Source organism: Staurois parvus, unplaced genomic scaffold (genome assembly GCF_062004578.1).
Source record: "Staurois parvus isolate SC_StPar_1 unplaced genomic scaffold, SC_StPar_1.0 ptg000117l, whole genome shotgun sequence".
Classification (NCBI taxonomy): Eukaryota; Metazoa; Chordata; class Amphibia; order Anura; family Ranidae; genus Staurois; species Staurois parvus.
The window spans coordinates 1,266,804-1,287,740 of record NW_028317913.1 but is presented as its reverse complement, the minus strand read 5'-3'; the positions used below and the strand labels follow the sequence as shown (position 1 = coordinate 1,287,740).

General features: G+C 46.1%; 1 protein-coding gene and 1 long non-coding RNA gene across 3 annotated transcripts in view; one reads left to right on the top strand and one right to left on the bottom strand.

Annotated features, from left to right (window-relative positions):
* The window catches only part of UGP2 (UDP-glucose pyrophosphorylase 2), a 128,834-nt gene extending 114,580 nt beyond the window's left edge, over nt 1-14,254 (bottom strand). The window contains exon 1 of one of the 2 annotated variants that reach the window (XM_089672001.1): nt 14,104-14,254. Coding sequence is in view for 1 of the 2 variants with exons in the window: in XM_089672000.1 (XP_089528126.1) it covers nt 5,131-5,149 (19 nt within the window). In the remaining variant the exon portion in view is untranslated. Of the gene's footprint in view, nt 1-5,130; nt 5,383-14,103 lie in introns of those variants that run through there. The other variant, XM_089672000.1, reaches the window with a different exon arrangement.
* LOC149467261 (uncharacterized) lies at nt 11,650-19,496 on the top strand. Its single transcript, XR_016311982.1, has 2 exons — nt 11,650-13,068; nt 15,426-19,496. It is a non-coding gene; the product is annotated as an uncharacterized LOC149467261 (long non-coding RNA).
* Nucleotides 19,497-20,937: the final 1,441 nt, after the last annotated feature.

Genomic DNA, 20,937 nt, shown 5'->3' with positions numbered 1-20,937 from the left:
GGTCCTCTACTACAATGTTAGAGGTCTTGTTATGCTCATCCAATGGCTTCAGTATTTTGAATCACTTACCAAGAACACACAAGGAGATCAGAATGGTTTTCTTACTTTACTCTGCCTTCCCCGATTTACATATTCATTTTGACTCAAGTGATTCAAAACACTCTAGAAGGCTCAACCTTTGTCAGATTTCTCCTGTGGATGGCCCTGCAAGCACCACCTGGATGCACAAAAGTGGATTTAAAAATCAATGACACTACCTGCCTGGAATTTGCATCTTCTTCCAGTGCCTTCACCCTCCAAAGACATGCTTGGTAGGTTAATTGGCCCGTGTGTATGAATATGAGCTAGGAATCTTAGGCCCCTTTCACACAAGTGGACAGATCAGGTCCACCTGACGCTGCATTGCTCTCTATGGAGCGGCGGGAGTAAATGGACATGTTTCCATTTACATCCACCTGCATCTGATCCCATTCTGTCCGCTAAAAACAGACAAAAATGGGATCATGTGGTCCTTTTCTATCCGACAGCCCATAGAGGACAGAGGGCCGTGTCCGTGTCTGCTCTGCATAAGCGGAACAGACACGGACCTGTCACCCGATTTCTCAGCTGGGCCTATTGGGCAGAGCAAGTGGATCCGCTGACGGGTCTGCCCCATGTGAAAGGGGTCTTAGACTGTAAGCTCCTCGAGGGCAAGAACTGATGTGAATGCTAAATACATACAGTACAGTGAAGAATTGCTGTAAAGTAAGAAAGCTTTCAAAAATAAATATTTTAATTGTTTATTTTAATCAATTTACAAAATGCAAAAGTGAGCGATCAAAGGGTTAAATTAAATCAATATTTGATTGACTACCCAAAACCAGCATCAATTCTTACACTTGCACACAGTTAGGGATTTTGTAGGGTTTGAATCAAGTGTATGATTAACCAGTTATAGCAAGCAGGTGCTAATGATCATTAATTTCATATGTAGGTTGAAACACTGTCATTAAATGAATCAGAAACATATGTGTAGAGGCCTAAAACTGGAGTGAGGAACAGCCAAACTCTGCTACTAAGGTGAGATTGTGGAAGAAAGTTTCATGTCACAGGTCATACACCATGGCAAGACCAAGCACACCAACAAGACACAAGGTATCAGCAAGTTCTCCCAGGCAAAGATTTCGAAGCAAACTGGGGTTTTTAGGATGTGCTGTGAAAGCTCTTTTGAAGAAGCACAAAGAAACGCACAAGATCGAGCACTGTAGATGCAGTGGTTGGCCAAAGAAACTTAATGCAGCAGATGAAAGACATCATGCTTACTTCCCTTCAACATCAGAAGATATCCAGCAGTGCCATCAGCACAGGACTGCTGGAAACAAGTGGGACCCAGGTACACCCATCTACTCTCTGGAGAAGTCTGGTCAGAAGTGGTCTTCATGAAAGAATCACAGCCAAAAAAAAAACAAAAACACAATACCTCCACCATGAAAATGGGGTTTAAGGACTCAACAATGCACAAAAACATAGGAAATTGAGTGCAGAAAAAAAATGGCAGAAGGTGCTCTGGACTGAGAAGTCAAATTTTTAAATATTTGGCAGTAGCAGGAGGCAATTTGTTCTCGAAGGGCTGAAAAGCAGTGCAATATGAGTGTCTGCAGGCAACAGTGAAGCATGGTGGAGGTTCCCTGCATGTTTGGGGCTACATTTCTGCAAATGGAGTTGGAGATTTGGTCAGGATCAATGGTGTCCTCAATGCTGAGAAATACAGGCAGATACTTATCCATCATGCCATGCCATCATGGAGGCATACGAATGGCCCCAAATTTATCCTGCAGCAGGCAAACCACCCCAAACATGCAGCCATTGTCATTAGGAACTATCTTCAGCGTAAAGAACAATGAGTCTTGGAAGTGATGGTTTAGCCCCCACAGGGCCCTGAACTCAACATCATGGAGTCTGGGTTTACATGAAGAAACAGAAGGGTTTGAGGCAGCCTACATCCACAGAAGATCTGTGGTTACTTCTCCAAGACGTTTGAAACAACCTACCTGCCGAGTTCCTTCAAAAAAAAGAAAAAAAAAAAAAAAAAAAAGTGCGCAGGTGTACCTAGAACTGATGCCATTTTGAAGGCAAAGGGTGGTCACCTCACATATTGATGCAATTTGGATTTCTCTTCTGTTCATTAATTTCCATTTTGTTAATAGATAAAAAATAAAACTATTAAACACTTCTATTTCTGAAAGCATTCTTCATTTACTGCATTTTTTCACACCTGCCTAAAACCTTTGCACAGTAGTGTACTGTATGCTGGCCATTACATTTACAAACTATAAAAGGTCAGAATTATAGCCGAGACAGTAACATTTTCAAAAGACGGTCGGTAAGTGCGGCCTCCATATTTCTCAGACAGGTTTTCTTTAAATGAACAAACTGCAATACCATATTTCATCAGCAAGTGGCAATGAAGGCAACATATATCACTGCAGCCCCTCTTCCATTTATCACATGGAAGGGTCTGAATGATACTCCAGAGCCATTTTATCATGGAAAACCTCATTAGGACCTCACTGTTCAACTGCAACACAATTGGAAAGCAGTTTATAGGACATGAGAAAACTGCAATAGCCTGCCTTGTGATAGCCCAGTATAGAGGAGACCCCACGGATACCTCAGAACCATACTGTGGAGGATGTAAACCAATTCCACTATCACAGACCATCATTGACACTTATAAATACACATCTGTAAAAGTCAATGAAATCACTCCCAATAACCAATCACATAAATGTCTTCTATGCTGATACCTATGGAGCTGAAGGATGGAAGGTAACACGGTATAATAAGCCATTTCTAGAGTGCTAGTCCCTGAAAACATTCATCCAATGTTCTCTAAACACAAATGTGCACGTACATATACATCTGAATGACAGAACACACGCAACAGAAACGTGTACTGAAAAACAACAAACAAACCACACAACAGCCCTGGATGTCCTCTCCAGAAAATGTGTGTGACTTGCGTGTTGCAGCATCAGTGCATCTGGCCCACTAAGCTGTGTTGCACCCCAATGTACTGTACAAGAGTGGCCAAAGCACAACGCAACGCACCATGACACCTACAGTGTACTGTACAAGAGTGGCCAATGCACAACACACCATGACACCTACAGTGTACTGTACAAGAGTGGCCAATACACAACGCAACGCACCATGACACCTACAGTGTACTGTACAAGAGTGGCCAAAGCACAACGCAACGCACCATGACACCTACAGTGTACTGTACAAGAGTGGCCAATACACAACGCACCATGACACCTACAGTGTACTGTACAAGAGTGGCCAATGCACAACACACCATGACACCTACAGTGTACTGTACAAGAGTGGCCAATACACAACGCACCATGACTCCTACAGTGTACTGTACAAGAGTGGCCAATACACAACGCAACACACCATGACACCTACAGTGTACTGTACAAGAGTGGCCAATGCACAACACACCATGACACCTACAGTGTACTGTACAAGAGTGGCCAATGCACAACACACCATGACACCTACAGTGTCCTGTACAAGAGTGGCCAATGCACAACACACCATGACACCTACAGTGTCCTGTACAAGAGTGGCCAATGCACAACACACCATGACACCTACAGTGTACTGTACAAGAGTGGCCAATACACAACGCAACACACCATGACACCTACAGTGTACTGTAAAAAAAAAAAAAAAAAAAAAAAAAAAAGGGGTCATGTTCCTTTTTTCTCCATGGAGGTGTTTGTCATGTGTGTCGCATTAGGGCAACCCATTCATCATCAACTGACTATGCATCGCATGTTAATGCACCACAACAGACTGTAGAAGTGTGAATCCACCCTTAACGATGGACTAGCGAAACATCTAATTTACGGATATCTTTTCTGTGCGCTTTCTTCCAGTAGGAGCACAAAACATACCTTCACTAAAGGACATCAGGGACATTCAAAGGACCATATACAAGGTCATGGGCCAAGTGACCTCTACTACAGTGCATACAGCACCTGGCTATTTTGTGACTATATTACACACATTCCATCACCAAGTACAGCGTCCTCTCTAGTGATCCATGGAGACAAGACATTCATTTCACTATGAGATACCCGATTCCAATGGCAGACAATCACCAAACGGCACCTGTGCATGACTTATCCCACCCTCCCTATTGAATGAATATCCAGGTAACAACACAGATCTACTGTATACAGACTGCAAGTGAGTGACAGCTGTGCCATGTAGTGACCCATGACATCCATCACAGTGCTGTCCAGAGGGAATGGGAGATGAAGTGTGAATGGCAGGTGCCCATCAGGGGAGGTACTAAAAGAGGATCTCCAAGCTGACCCCACCTGGATATTACCTGAGCCACATGTACAATCCCCCCATACAATAGGTCTGCCCCTTCCTGGCACTATTGTCATACTGATGTCCTATGATAATACACCACACAAGGACACCCCCCCCAGCAGCACATACCACACAAGGACACCCCGTCCCCCCCATCAGCAGCACATACCACACAAGGACCCCCCCCCCTCCAGCACATACCACACAAGGACCCCCCCCCCTCCAGCACATACTGACCTTCCAGATGACACCAACATTCATTGATGGCTTCTTATTACAGGATAAACCTCTGTTGGAATATTATGGGCTGGCAGGGCTCCTCTACATATGGGGGGGGGGGGGTAGTGATCAGATCACTGACTCCTGATGGCACTCAGTCCATCCATCCATCCTACACACACATACATGGCTCCAGATATGACAGCAATGCAGCACTCCTCCCCGGGGCTCCTCTATGACCTCCAGCACCGGGGACGAGTTCCTGAGATTTCCCAGTCGGAGAGATCAGGACTCCGACCACGTCCACCTCCCATCCCACACACCAGCATCGCTGGCCTTCCAGCACAGGAGGGGTTAAGGTGACATGCTGTCCCCCCTGGGGCCCCCATCCTCTCCTCTGTGACCCCTCCATCCCATACGGGGGGGGGGGGGGGGGGCTCCGATCACCTACAATGTAGCCTCCTGTGTACAGTGTGTCATATCCTGACTTGTGTCCTTCCATGGATCGCCCAGGCTGCACACACCGCGGGCACTTACCTTTGCCGTAGGTGGACATGTTTGGAGACGGACACTCCAACGATGGATGTGTAGACGGAGGACTAGGCTATGGGGGACACTTCGATCAGATTCCTGGAGTGGGGGGGGGTCTCTTTCCCAGACGATGGGGGTACCGTGGATCTAATGCTCCTCCTGTACCGGGCGCCCCTCTCTGTACTCCGCCACCGCTCTGGATGCTCTGGGCTGGGGTGAATACCTCGACATTTCATCAATGGGGGTGGGCGTGTCCGCGGTGGCATGTGACCGCCCCATTCCCAGAGGAGGCCAGTCTTGTAGTGCACGTCTCCTCGCCCCGCCTCCTCCCCTGACACATGAGTAATGGGTTAACCTGTTCATTGCGGGGAGCCCGGACGAAGAGAGGGGCCGGCGGAGGGATCCCGGCTCAGTCACCATACACGCACAGCGCCCATACTGAGTTCTGCTGGATCGCTCCAATACAGGACATCAGAAACATGGTATGTACGACCACATTCACACCGACAGCCAACCAGAGGAATACATATGAACCGAGCTTCCTACACACACCTCGTCATGAATGACAGCTGTCTACGAGGACAAGACTGACAGGGGGTGGAGGACCCTCATCAGAGGGAAAAGACTGACCCCCCAACAGAGGAATGAAGGACCCCCATTGTTGGGGGGTTGCGGGTGTGGGGGGACGCCCATCAAGAGAAAGATGGGGGGATAACTTCCAAAGAACGTTGGGGGGGGGACAACTTCCATCAAAGAAAAAAGGGGGTGGGGGGACAACTCCCATCAAGAGAAAGAGGGGAAGGACAATAACAACTCCAATCAAGAGAGAGGGAGGGGGACAACTCCCATCAAGAGAAAGAGGGGGTGGGGACAACTCCCATAAAAAAGTCAGGGGGGCAACTGCCTTCAAGAGAAAAGGAGTGGGGACTGCCATCAAGGTAAAGAAGGAAGCTCCCATCAAGGGAAGAAGGGGGGGGACTGCCATCAAGAGAGGGGAGGGGGACAAGGAAAACTCCCATCAAGAGAAAAAGGAGTGGGGACTCCCATCAGGGGAAAGGGAGGGGGGGCTGCCATCAAGAGAAGGAGAGGGGTCACTCCCATCAAGAGAAGGAGGGGTGGGGACTGCCATCAAGGGTAAGGAGGGAAGCTCCCATCAGGGGAAAGGGGGGGGGGGGGGACTCCCAACAAGGGAACAAGAGGGGGCACTCATCAAGAGGAGGGTTGGGGGGGCACTCCCATCAAGAGAAGGAGGGTGGGGGGCACTCCCATCAAGAGAAGGAGGGGTGGGGGGCACTCCCATTCAAAGGAAAGGGGTGGAACTCCCATTCAAAGGAAAGGGGGGAAGGAACTCTCATTCAAAGAAAAGGGGGGAAGGAACTCTCATTCAAAGAAAAGGGGGGAAGGAACTCTCATTCAAAGAAAAGGGGGGAAGGAACTCTCATTCAAAGGAAAGGGGGGAGGGGAAGGAACGCTCATTCAAAGGAAAGGGGGGGAAGGAACGCTCATTCAAAGGAAAGGGGGGGAAGGAACGCTCATTCAAAGGAAAGGGGGGAGGGGAAGGAACTCTCATTCAAAGGAAAGGAGGGGGGGAAAGAACTCTCATTCAAAGGAAAGCAGGGGGGGGAAGGAACTCTCATTCAAAGGAAAGGAGGGGGGGGGGGGAAGGAACTCTCATTCAAAGGAAAGGAGGGGGGGGGGAAGGAACTCTCATTCAAAGGAAAGGAGGGGGGGAAGGAACTCTCATTCAAAGGAAAGGAGGGGGGGAAGGAACTCTCATTCAAATGAAAGGAGGGGGGGGAGAAGGAACTCTCATTCAAAGGAAAGGAGGGGGGGGGGACTCTCATCCAAAGAAAAGGGGGGGGGCTCCCATCCAAAGGAAAGGGGGGGGGGCTCCCATCCAAAGGAAAAGGGGGGGGGACGGACTCCCATCCAAAGGAAAAGGGGGGGGGGGACTCCCATCCAAAGGAAAGGGGAAGCTGTCTCTGATCTAGGGAAGGGGGGGAAGCTTACAAATCCAATCAGCAACAGAGGACAACTCTGATCACAGTAAAAATCAAAGGAAAGGGGGGATGGGGGAGGGCTCCCGTCAAGGGGAAAGGGGGGAAGCTTACAAATCCAATCAGAGCAACAGAGGACAACTCTAATCACTGTAATAATCAAGGAAAAGGGGGGGGGGGGGGACTCCCATCAAGGGAAAGGGGAGGAGACTCCCATCAAGGGGAAAGGGGAGGAGACTCTGGGGGAGGCGGGGCAGTCTGATCTGAGGAAGGGGGGGGGGAGCGTACAAATCCAATCAGAGCAACTAGAACAAATCTGATCTGAGTGATAATCAGGTAAGAGGTGCTGAAGACGGTTGTAAGCTGTCGCACAAGGATGGAAGATCCAATCACACCATATCTGTTGATGCGCACATGTCAACCCAAGCTCAACAAATGAATATAGAATACAGCGGTTTTCTATGTGCCTTGTTGACATCATACACATGCAGTGGGAAGTGCTACGTAAAAACGCAGTAGAAGTTTTGCTCCTAACAGAGTGAAAGAACTGTGCATACACTCAGCCCAATAATATACATGCACAGCCCCTGTACCTGGAATCAGGAAATGCCTGTGTACACTGACCTTTATGCATGATCGCATTACACAGCAGGGGGGCGGTTGCAATGAAAACAGCCCTGGGGCCCAAGATACAATTATCCCACCACTGCCTGCTAGGCACATGAGCTGCTGGACCGGCTGTACTAATCCGTGTGGCAGAGACACCAGCAAGGTCAGCACCAATGGGCAGAAAAAGGTGTTTCTACTTAATTGAATTTGTTAAACCCTAAACAGAAATCCATAACGTGTTCTCAGCTGCAGCCCTATCCAGCAGGTAACTGACCAAAATCTATATATTTATATAAAATCATCAGAAACCTCTGTATAGGTTAAATCAGCACATTGCAGTAATTGACTGCTCTCATCCAACTCCAGAATTGCATGCATTTTGACCATCCACCCATTTCCTCTGCATTGCTTTCCTGATGGTCCTGTCAGAGAGGGAGCTCTCACATCATCACCACTCAGTTAATCCACTCCTCAGGACTACACATCTTTCATGGACCTCAATGAAAAAATTGTGGCTGATCAGAGATGCTTCCTGTGCGAGTCAGGGGATAGTAGACTTGTGATGGGAGCTCACACACACAAGGGTGGCACAAACAGGGTTCTACAGGTCTCTGCTAGGTAAAGGAGACACCTACAAACAGGAAAGCAGGATCAGAGATTAATGGGCCAGATAAGGAAAAAAGGCCAGGCCAGCTTCAGAAGAAGCAGCAGCAGCATTTCATTTAAATCACTTTACCCATAACAACTTGATACAAATAATATTATTCAGCAAGGAACTTACATTCCACATTAATAATTATACTACCAACACCAGTGTATGCTGTAAATTGCCTCCAGCATTCTTCTTGCTGGAGACTGCCATTCTGCTGAAGCCCAGAGCCCCTGAGCAGCAGTAAATCTTTAGGCTGTCAGCAGATCAGCTGTTTCATTTACTAAAAATACAGAGCAACTGAGCATGTGCAGAGCGGGGTGAGAGAGTGTATTACTGGATTTTAAAAAGTACAGGATTTTTATTGTTTTACATAGCTACAGTGCCTTGAAAAAGTACTCGCACCCCTTGAAATTTTCCACATTTTGTCATGTTACAACCAAAAACGTAAATGTATTTTATTGGGATTTTATGTGATAGATCAACACAAAGTGGCACAGAATTGTGAAGTGGGAGGAAAATAACTGGTTTTCAAAATTTTTTTCAAATACATAGCTGAAAAGTGTGGTGTGCATTTGTATTCAGCCCCCTTTACTCTGACACCCCTAACTAAAATCTAGTGAAACCAAATGCCTTCAGAAGTCACCTGATTAGTAAATAGAGTCCACCTGTGTGTAATTTAATCTCAGTATAAATACAGTTGTTATGTGAAGCCCTCAGAGGTTTGTTAGAGAACATTAGTGAACAAACAGCATCATGAAGGCCAAGGAACACACCAGACAGGTCAGGGATAAAGTTGTGGAGAAGTTTAAAGCAGGGTTAGGTTATAGAAAAATATCCCAAGTTTTGACCATCTCATAGTGCACTGTTCAATCCATCATCTGAAAATGGAAAGAGTATGGTACAACTGCAAACCTACCAAGACATGGCCGTCCACCTAAACGGACAGGCCATCAAGGAGAGCATTAATCAGAGAAGCAGCCAACAGGCCCATGGTAACTCTGGAGGAACTGCAGAGATTCACAGCTCAGGTGGGAGAATCTGTCCATAGGACAACTATTAGTCATGCACTCCACAAATCTGGCCTTTATGGAAGAGTGGCAAGAAGAAAGCCATTGTTGAAAGAAAGCCATAAGAAGTCCCATTTGCAGTTTATAAGAAGCCATGTGGGGGGCACAGCAAACATGGAAGAAGGTGCTCTGGTCAGATGAGACTAAAATTGAACTTTTTGGCCTAAAAGCAAAGCACTATCTGTGGCGGAAAACTAACTCTGCACATCACCCTGAACACACAATCCCCATTGTGAAACATGGTGGTGGCAACATCATGTTGTGGGGATTCTTTTCTTCAGCATGGACAAGGAAGCTGGTCAGAGTTGATGGGAAGATGGATGGAGCCAAATACAGGGCAATCTTAGAAGAAAACCTGTTACAGTCTGCCAAAGACTTGAGACTGGGGTGGAGGTTCACCTTCCAGCAGGACAATGACCCTAAATATACAGCCAGAGCTACAATGGAATGGTTTAGATCAAAGCATATTCAAATTTTAGAATGGCCCAGTCAAAGTGCAGACCTAAATCAGATTGAGAATCTGTAGCAAGACTTGAAAATTGCTGTTCACAGACACTCTCCATCCGATCTGACAGAGCTTGAGCTATTTTGCAAAGAAGAATGGGCAAAAATGTCACTCTCTAGATGTGCAAAGCTGGTAGAGACATCCCCAAATAGACTTGCAGCTGTAATTGCAGTGAAAGGTGGTTCTACAAAGTATTGACTCCAGGGGGCTGAATACAAATGCACGCCACACTTTCCACACATTTGTAAAAATTTAGAAAACCATTTATCATTTTCCTTCCATTTCACAATTATGTGCTGTAGCATTGTACGTACAAATATGGACATGAACATCCATTTTGGTAAAGACCCTCCATCTTGTATCATTTCTCACTCCAAATCAGCCCCCCCCCCTCCCCCTCTGTTGAGTGAGACGTGGTCCTTGTGTGCTGGGTTCAGGAGTGCACAGGACACAGTTGGATATCCTTCATGGTTGTAAACCCAATTAGCTGATACCAGGGTGTCTGGCAAATTCTTGCTCTGAAGCTGATTGTAAAGCTATAAACCCGGCAGTCACTGGACTTTAAAAGCATTCCAGGATAGCAGTAAAACATATATCCCATGTAAAAACCACTTTTCATAACTTAAAATAGGGAATACATACAATCGAACAAAGCATATATTTGGATAGCTCAGTTTAATGCGAGTCGCCTGATATCTTACAACCCTAGTTAAAGTCTACAGGAGAGCAGGAAGCCATATAGTTCTAGCTGAAATAGTAAGATATGGCATATTTGATGTCTAGACGTTCAGGATATCATTCTGCATATTAATCTACTAGTGGCTAGGCTGCTACATGGACCTAGGGAAGGTTATTGACCATGATATAAACTGGGAGGGATTTGGTCATAGCCTGAGTTCCCCGCCTAAAACACCCCTCCCCAAATGAGGCGATTGGTTCTCTGCTTTAAGGAGACACTCTGCTGGGTTCCTAGAAAAAGGCTGTTACACTTGGAGCAGTAAGTTGAAGAGATCTCCCTTTTAACATCAGGAACCAACTTTGGGAGAAAAGGCACCCTTTTGCTCAGGACCCTTGAATCTGCTTAAACCAAGGCTGACAGCAAGTATTCTACCTCCTTAAACTTCTGTTATCTCTTTGCTGTGTTATTGCTCTCTGTGTGTGTGTATGTATGTATGTATATATATATATATATTTAGCAATAAATCCTATTTTCTGAAATGTGTTAAACTGTTTCTAAAGCTCTTTAATGCAAACTAAGAATCCCTGTCTCTGAAGAGCGCTACTGTGTGTTTTAAAACCTCTGGATACCTCTGCCTGCGGTGACAGTGTGTATCCAAGTGCTTATTCAAACATCATAGTGTTACTGCTACGATTGGTGAGTTTCCTCTTTCTCTGCACAAAAAGGAGGTGGTGGCAATGTGAAAGGTTGAGTAATTAACCTGACCCAGTAACAATCGCTCTCAGGCTGCAGGTACATAGATTGTGGTCCATTAGCTAGAAAATCTTTGTGCAGGGTGCAGCTGAGCGTGGTATTGTTACGCACGTGACAGCGCGGTTTTATATTGGCTAGTCCTTCGGTCACGAGTTGGAGAGAAGGGCTGGGGGTCTGACGACGCGACCGTCTAATGTGCCACTTTGTGTTGGTCGATCACATAAAATACATTTACGTTTTTGGTTGTAACATGACAAAATGTGGAAAATTTCAAGGCGGATGAATACTTTTTCATACTGATAAGCATCTAGCAAAACTTTATTTTCTGAATTCCACTTTGTGTAGTTGCCAATCCATAACTCCAGGCCAACTCACTGGAGAGATTTGCCCTCATTTGCCGTCTTATTTATTACAAATTCATCCTCTCAACCCATTAACCACTCAACAATTATTATTTCCTATGATGTCACTAAACACTTACATTTTATTCATCTTACTGGCACAGCCTCCAGGTACTTGCATGCAGCTTCCCTGAACTATTGGTTGGGAACACACACTCTGAGGGCTCATTTACATGACCTTTACCCTCTAAAGAGTGATTGGCTGTGGATTGCTTTTCAAAAGGCATTTTACAGGCAATGAGGAGGTGTTATGTTGCCTCCTGTTTTAACCCCTGAAAACCTGCACCACTATGCATTGCAAGATTTTGGCACAGCCCCATTCAGTTGAAAGGGTTTAATTCAGTGGGCAGTGCTCCCCAGCGTACAAAGCAGGGAAATAATTTTTGCCAGACTATATTTACATATGTGGTTGGAGGCAGCAAAAATATGTAGCTGAGCCACTTTTTTTTTACCACCCCACAACCACTCCCCTGGAAGCTGCAAAGGCAGTGGACAGGGGTGAAGCCATGCTGTGGCCATGATGCGGCCATGATGCTTTGCATTGCAGGTCTAAATCTCCGCCTGTTGCCTTTGCAGTATAAGAGGGAGCAGTTGGAAGGTAGCAAATGTTTCAATTCCTCTGGATTGCTTGTGCATGTCAAGCACAGGCAGAATCTGCGTGTATCCTGTGAGTGCATGCATAAGGGTGTCGCTAGTGAGATTCCATAGGATCCTGCAAGCCAGGGGCGCCACCGTGAAATGGAAATCAGGGCCACTGATCTGGGGACCGGGTGATATGGGAGGATGGAAAAGCAGAATGACAGAGGAAGCAGACAACAACGTAAGGCAGACCACAGACAAGTCGAAAACCGAATGTTCTTTCATTCGAAAAATGAAAATGGCGCACAGGATTGTGCCATCATTTGTTTCATTTTTCTAAACAAAATCCAGCATGTTGGATCAGGCACTTTTTGATTGCGACACAAAAATCGCAGCTGGACCACAAATGATGCAAAAAAACAAACAACCAAGAATTGTCATTCAATTTTCGAGTAGTCTGTGGCCTGCTTAAGTGCTACCATCTGTATATCAAACAGAGTTTCATTTCACATTTACTGTCCGGCGAGAAGTGAGTAAAGTCTTCCTATCCAACACTTCTAGAGGTGCTTAATGCCGCATTCCGCACTGTGGATGTGGTTCCACTAATTTTGTCACTTTTTCCTTCCAGTGGCCGGTGGAAGGAACCACGGCATTGGACACATGTGCAAAGAATGAAGATTGCGCTCACCACCCGTCGGAAAGGTAAGTATATCATTTCTACTTTTATGGAATGTCAATGATTTGATTTTTTTTTTGGCCTCATTCAGATGGGCAGCTGCTGGTGAGAATCTGTGATTCATGCCAGCAAATAAACTACCTCTGTGCACTCTCTATGCAGTTCCATGTGAGGGACTGATGTGAATGTACAATATTTATGTAAAGTGCTGCTAAAACAGGCAGAGCTATAAGCAAATAAACGAGGGACTCTGCATACAGAAAGATTGCGTCCAGGGCCAGCGTTCCTGGATGCCGCTATTCATCCGCTCTGTATGTAGTCATAGCTCACAGTGCTGCCACATCCAGGCGCAGCTTTTAGGTGTCTAAACCAAGCAGCATAGTCGCCCTCATTGGCCTATCTGAATGAGGCTTTATTGTAGTGACAGGGTCACTTTAACCCAATCATTTTTTTTCTCCTCTGATGGCGATCAATGACCTTGAATTGTGTTTGGCCCTTTGTTCAGGCGACGCTCTGTCCCGGCACGGGGGAGGCTGACTTTGCATGACTTCCTGCCTGAACTCCGCTGCCTGGGTTCAGGTTTATTTTAGGAACTGTCAGTGACCTCTGATTGCAGGGTCTACCGCCTGGCAGATGGGACCTCATCCTCTGACCTTGACTAGGACACGTCACATTGATCCTGCACGGCAAACACATGGCGTCCTGCCAATGACCAGCCCCCGCCAAGCCAAACCTTAGGCCCACCACTGTGCCCTCCTGGGACAGGCCAGGACACTGACTCTGCTCCAGCAGCCATCCCTTCCAGTGCACAGGAGTGGAATGCTGGGCCTTGTAGTCCCTCTGCAGCCACCAGGAGGCCTTTTTCTGGCATAAAGCAGTCTCCCTAGCAACGTGTTCTGTTTATACTGCTAAAAAGGTGCATGCACAAAGGTGAGCGGTGCCAGCTGTGGAGACATGCGCAGCCCCCTGCCCTGAGGATGGACATACACAGCATGGCGTTGCAGGTATCCAGCAGCTCCATTCTACACATGCAGAGAGGAGACTGAGCCGCTGATACGCACCTGATAATAGAAGGACACCCTGGACTGACTGCCTAGAGCACTTCCGACACCCGCTGACATCACACACCTTTATCAGTCCTTATTAGGCTCTGGGCAGGCAGGAAACTACAGCTGTCTTCACAGCACCGTCCATTTTCCTGGAGTTCACTGCTTGTGTTTCAACGAGTGAATCACAGGAAACATGGCTGCTTACCTTCAACTGCTGATTATAGTAAAGGAGACTTCCTATGAGCACAGATCCTGTAGAGCGTGATTTCACTAGGCATAGCATAGCGACAGCCAATCAAACGCAGAGGAGAGAACAACGCCTCAAATGCTGGCCAATAGCGAGGACCAGTGTTCTTATTCGTGAGAGACGAGCTTTAAGCATTGTAGGTTGTAGCAGTGTGATGACTTGGATGTGACCTTAGATTCACACCTAAACGCTGTACAGTCAATTTATGATGATTCCCTATGGGACATGTTCACACCTAAGTGGATTGCGCAGAGTTTTGCATTTTGTAGAAACGCTGTCCACTGACCATTTGGAAACTCGGGCACTGCCCAAGGGCCCAGGGTCAGTAGGGGGCCCCATGAGATACCCCTGGTACCCTTTTCATAGGCTTTTTTTAGTTTGGGCAAGGACACGGGCCCCATGATCCCCTGTTGCCCGGGGGCCCCATGAGTTGTCAGTCTGCCCCTGCGCTGTATAGTCAAGTTATGATGATTCCCTATGGGACATGTTCACACCTAAGCGTTTTCCACAGAGTTTTGTGATTTGCAGAAACTCTGTACAGTCCATTTAACATGATTTCCTCTGACACATGTTCACACCTGTGCGTTTTCACCCGGTGCGACTTTTGGAAAGGGTCAGGGACTTTTTTTTAATGCAAAAAGTAGCGTTTTTGGTTCTATAGACTTCAGTGGAAACGCTGCAGAAATGCATGTTGCGTGTTTTTGATGTGTTTTGCGTTTTAGCTGCATCCAGTTTGTGTGCAGCAAGAACACTGCAGAATCACCACCCCTGGGCACACGCTCTGTTTTAATGGGTGGTTACATGCCAAGCACAACCGTGCCAGACATTGATTTGTATAAATCAGATTTGACAGCTGCTGACAGTGTGAACAGGCAGCGTTTAGACCTGCTGCTGAGTCTGGTCACCTCTGTGCACCATGTGAATTGACATTAGAGCGAACCTTTGACTTTGTTCAGACTCTGGTGGTGAATTCTCTGCACTTGCTTTCCCTGGCACAGGCAATAAAGTGACCCTGTCCATATACTAAAGATCCTCAGACAAGCTGCCCCTTTAAAATGAGACTAAACACATGCCTCTCCTACCACAGACATCACGCGGGGGTCAGCAGGAACCAGGAGACTGACGTTTCCAGAAGTATCACTTTTCCATGAAATGGCATTTGGTGGCGCAGGCAGCAGGACAGGTATTCACACTCTTCTTTTACAGGTACAGCTTGTCTGAAGAACTGAAAGCAGAACTTTAACTTTAAAAACAATTGCGAACAGGAAGCCTTGTTATTGCAGAAGAGACATACTAGGTCTCTTGTGCAATAAAAGCTTCTTGTTTTCCTGCTCACAAATGTCATTAGCATGTACAGTAAAGGGTTAGTTCACCAAAAAACATTTAGATACCTCCCAAAGCCCCAGCTTTACTGCCTTGTTGCTAAGGCGTTGCTAAGACACTCCCAGCTGATTGAAACCCCTTATCCTTTCTAGCACAAATAGCCCCCCCCCACAAACCACTCATCCCAACCCAAGCACAAATGATTGGTCCCAGTACAATTCCCCACCTGTAAGATAGTTCCATTCACCAGGCTACCCCCCCCCCCCCCAAAAAAAAACATTTACATACCCAGCTTTACTGCCTTGTTGCTAATGCGTTGCTAAGACACTCCCAGCTGATTAAAACCCCTTATCAGGGCTGGATATAGCTTGTCTGATGTGGGGTGTGCACTAAAAAATGTCAGGGGGGGCAGAGGATGCAAGATCAGTAGGGCAGTGTATAGGAGTCAGTAGGGCAGTGTACAGGGATCAGCAGGGCAGTGTATAGGAGTCAGTAGGGCAGTGTACAGGGATCAGCAGGGCAGTGTATAGGAGTCAGTAGGGCAGTGTACAGGGATCAGCAGGGCAGTGTATAGGAGTCAGTAGGGAAGTCTACAGGGATCAGCAGGGCAGAGTTCAGGGGGTCAAATCCCCCCCCATCCCCCCTCTTAACTTTAATCCCCCTCCCCATTCCCCTCTTAATCAAAATCCTCCCACCCCCTCCTAGCACAAATTCCCCCAATCCCCCCTCCTAGCACATCCTAGTACATACCCCCCCCCCCCCCATTCCTGCTCTTGGCACAAATCTCCCCCCCTCCAAATTATCCTTCCTAGCACAAATAGCCCCCCCTCCACAAACCACTCATTCCAACCCAAGCACAAATGATTGGTCCCAGTACAATTCCCCACCTGTAAGTTAGTTCCATACACCAGGCTGTCCCCCTCCCCCCTTGCCTTGTCCTGGCTCTGAGTGCGAGGATGGGGAGAAGAGGTCAGCAGCCAGGCAGAATTTCTATGGGCGGCCAACTTGGGGCAGCACAAGTGAAATCTGTAGGGGGTGTTGCCCCCACCCCAGCACCCCCCCCCCCCCCCCTATATCTGTCCATGCTCCTCATATGCACTTTTTCTCTCCTTCTGCTGAAGCTCTGAGCTCAGTGATGCTGCAGAGGAGGAGATAGTAGACCACATGTCTGGCATCTTAAAAGCTCCCTCCTGTCATGACAGGGTTGAGCAGTAACAGCTGGGAGTGTCTTAGCAACGTTCTAGCAACAAGGCAGGATGGGATAATGCCATTGGTGGGAGTTTTTTGGCCAGCCTTTGGGGGGTATGTAAATGGCCAACACCTGTAGCAAGGGCATTACCCAACTTTAGTCAGAGCTGGACAGTTTGTTTTTATCATGCTTGGGAGTGACATCAGCCTATGCAAGAAACTGAAAATGGCCAAAGGTGCAAACCCAAAGAAAGAAGACCAGATGGCAATGGCAGCAAGGGAGTTGCAAATGTCACTTTGCTGCAGCAGAAGAGAGTGTTACAGACCTTATTTCAGCTTTAAAGTGTATCTGTACCCAGTGGGGAAAAGTCACACCCCCCCTGCGCTTGGCCTAGCCATGTCAAATGTGATGGAGAGGGAATCCTTAGTGACTTGACATTTATACAGGGCTTCTTCTCCTTGCTCCCTATGGAATGAATGGCACTGCATCATGTATCATGCATGACCACAATGCACACTGAGAATAGGCCTTTATAGTATGGAGAATGAAACATGTGACGTGAGAACACCACCTGGTGGATGGAAACACACAAAGCTCCAAACTGGGTAAAATACTACCACTAATGTCTCCATGTGTATTAGAAATGGGTGCGATTTCTGCCCATTAGACTTCATATATAACTGAAATTCCAATTTTGGACAGACTAACCCTTTACTTTCAAGGGACCATCCAGAGGTTTGTCCTTGGGAAATTATTTTCCTTGGTATACTTATGGGTTCAACATTAACGGCAGGCTACAGTCATCTAATTCGGTATATCAGTTAATATGTGGGTATGCCAAACTATAGTCTATAATGCTAGCACCATGGCCTTGAAGTACTGTGGTACTTGATTGCCTTCACATGAAATTTAAAAGTCTACTTGTGTACATAGTATTCCTTCAGATGTCTACTGTATTTCTAAGTGTCCCTGCCTTATGGTCCTCTGTCATTTCTACTGTATTTGTAAAACTTAGTATGCATCACGGTATTGCTTCTGATTTTACAACCATTCTGTAGGGCTACAATACCCATTATACATCGCTGGCATTTGCCCTCTTGTGAGAATACAGCTCCGACCATGGACATTTACCGTGTACAAGGTGGTCTCTCTGGCATTCCTGCTGCATGCCCAACTGGAGTATCTATTCTCCCCACTGGTGTTTCAAGTATCTATTGCTAAAAGGCCCTGCCTGATGCCCACCCATCCCCCACCCAGGGCTGGTGCCGATGTCATCACTCATGGAAACATTGCACATGTGATGGCTGGCCGGCCGAGTCACGCTCACATAGACATCAGAGTCAGACATTCCCTTTCTCCTCAGGCGCAACTCCGCTTCTGCTGATGAATGGGAAGCAAAGGGCTGGAACTCCACAATAATCAGCAGATGCCAGCCGGCTTGCAGTAAGGGACTGAGTCTCAGAGGAACACTAAAAGGAGCAGCAGATCAGCTGCTACACTGACACCCAGCATCTTCCTCTGTCATTTCTTCCTCCCCTCTGCTTCTCCTCTCCTCGACTGAAGGATCACTCATGACATGGCGGCATCCCACACAGAGAGAGTGCCAGCCTTTGCTGTGCGCCCTAGGCGGCTGCCTAGTTTGGCTGTCTTGCTGCTCAGTGAACATTGGAAGGGGATTAGGTGGTGAGGTGGGGGCAAAATTACCACTGAGGCAGGTAGAAGTGGAGGGAGGAAATTCCAGGGAGACCTTCCAGCAAGGAATTAAGAAAAAAGGGGGCATGTGCTAAGGGACACATGGCACATAGCCACAGATGTCATGCTTGACCCCTAACCTCTAAAAAGAGCAAAAAAATGGGACGTCCTGCCATCTAGCAGGAAATGGTCAGAAAATAATGGAAGATCTGAAAGGACAATATGAAGCATAACGGCAACAAGGAGGAAACCAGCTTTCAGGATAACCTGTCCCCAAGTGAAAGAAGGAGGAATCCAAGGTAAAAGTACTAATGCTGGTGGGAGTAGAAGATGGATACATTCTTATCAGCACCCCCCATAAAAGGTAAGATAGGGCTCGGCTTAGCCACGAGGTCCTGCAGGAATCCTGGCATGTAATAAGGAAGAGCCCTTTTCAGGAGACAATTGCACCAGAGGATCAATGTCTTAGGACATAGGGAGAGGATGTACTAGGTCGGCCAGGACTTACAGGGTCCTAATTGAAATGCCTTAAGCAGGTCAAATGATGTACAGAATGAAGGACAAGTTGAGAACTCGGAATGAGGTCCCCTGTCAGTCCACTAGGTGGAACCGTCTTAGCAGAAAGTAGAGTGGGGAAAAACAACTTGCCTGAATGAAGATGTATAGCCACAAGTCTCCATGTGATCCCCTGGTTGTCTCAGGGGTTGAGGAAAGAACCCCAATATTCTAGCAACACAAAAAGATACAGTGCAGGAAATAATTCTAATCCTGACATTTAGAAATGTGCACGATGGAAAAATTTGTTTTGTTTTGGATTCGTTTGTTACGTTAATAATTTTGTTTCATCATACTCATTATGTTAGAATGATTTGTTTTTCAGAATTCGTTACGTATATTTGGATTCGTTTGTATATTCAGTATTTTGAAATCGATTAAAAATTCATTCTATTCTAACCTAGTCTATTTTTTTTATGCTAATCTATTCTTTTCTTATTCTACTCTATTCTATTCTTTTATTTTCTATTCTTTTCTGTTCTATTTTATTCTGGTCTATTCTTTTCCATTCTGTTCTGTAACGCAGCCTAAGTAGGAATCATCACCTATTTCACAGTTATACTTTACCATATTTATTGCAATATGTTTTCATTTCGAATTTAGTTTAATTTTCAAATTTGAATTCATTTTCAAATTCAAATTAATTCTCCGATTTGAATTTATTTTCAAATTTGAATTCATTTTCGAGTACAAATTCTCATAATTTGTTTCATTATAATTTATTTCAGATTTATTGAAATCAACTTTGTTACTTTTGCGATTCGGAAATTTGCATACATCTAAATTTCTAAACGATGAAAATTTTGTCTGAATTTCGATTCCTTACAAAATAAATCACACATCTACTGACAGTACGACAAGGCTTACAGGAATGAATGGACAGGAGGGAGGTATAACCTGTAATGCTGCCTTTGCTAGAAGGAGAGAGAATCCCTGGCATAAGATATCCAGCTACAGGTGTACAAGTGTTTTGGCAAGGCCTAACTATGGAGCACACAAATAGCTGGGTTAGAGGACATCTCATAGCAGCCTACTGAAATTGTTTTTACCATTGCATCTTGGGCATTTTGGTATGTACAGCCTTTTAAGGCCAAAGGTTCCTATGTAGCAGTCCTTCATTTTTTTTCCTAGTAGGAAAGACAAACATTGTCCAATAAGGTCAGAATGGGTTTAGAGAAACCTTGTTCTTCTCAAAGCAGTGAGTAGAAATGGATAAGAACTAGAGAGAGAGGAGAGCAATTAGATGAATTGTCCAACTTCTCTAGAAGATAGAATGAAAAAGCTGTGGTAAATGTCAGTAGACTAACCCTTAGCATGAGGAAGGTTTTTTAGCAGCTCCAGGGGGCTAAGAGGGGGAAGGTTTGCCATGATTGAAAGGACCCACAAATGGATCTAATCCGTAAAGTAGGGGATATCAATTCCAAAGGGAATGGAGAACGTGGATAATTGGGTCTGAACCTCTCCCTTCAGAAGCTGCCTCAATGTAATGTATGAGGGAGTTGCCAGGGATAAGCTTGCCCTCGAAGGGTATGCACAAAAGGCACCTCTCCGCAGGGGATCAGTCACCCAAGCTTTAAGCCATAGGATTCTGCATATACAGCATGCACAAAAAGTAAAGACATTCTGGAGATCTCCATGGTGTCTACACAGAATAGTAGGCCATAAGGAAAGAACTGGAACTCTGAATAACAATTAGGATTATCTATATCAGGAGAACATTTATCATGGAATTCTGCAGCACAAGTAGCCATAGTTTGGATAACAGCGAAGGCAATAATGGCTGGCTGTAAGGTAGTGTCTATAAGCATGAAGGAGTATTTCAGAAAGTTCCCAGACACAT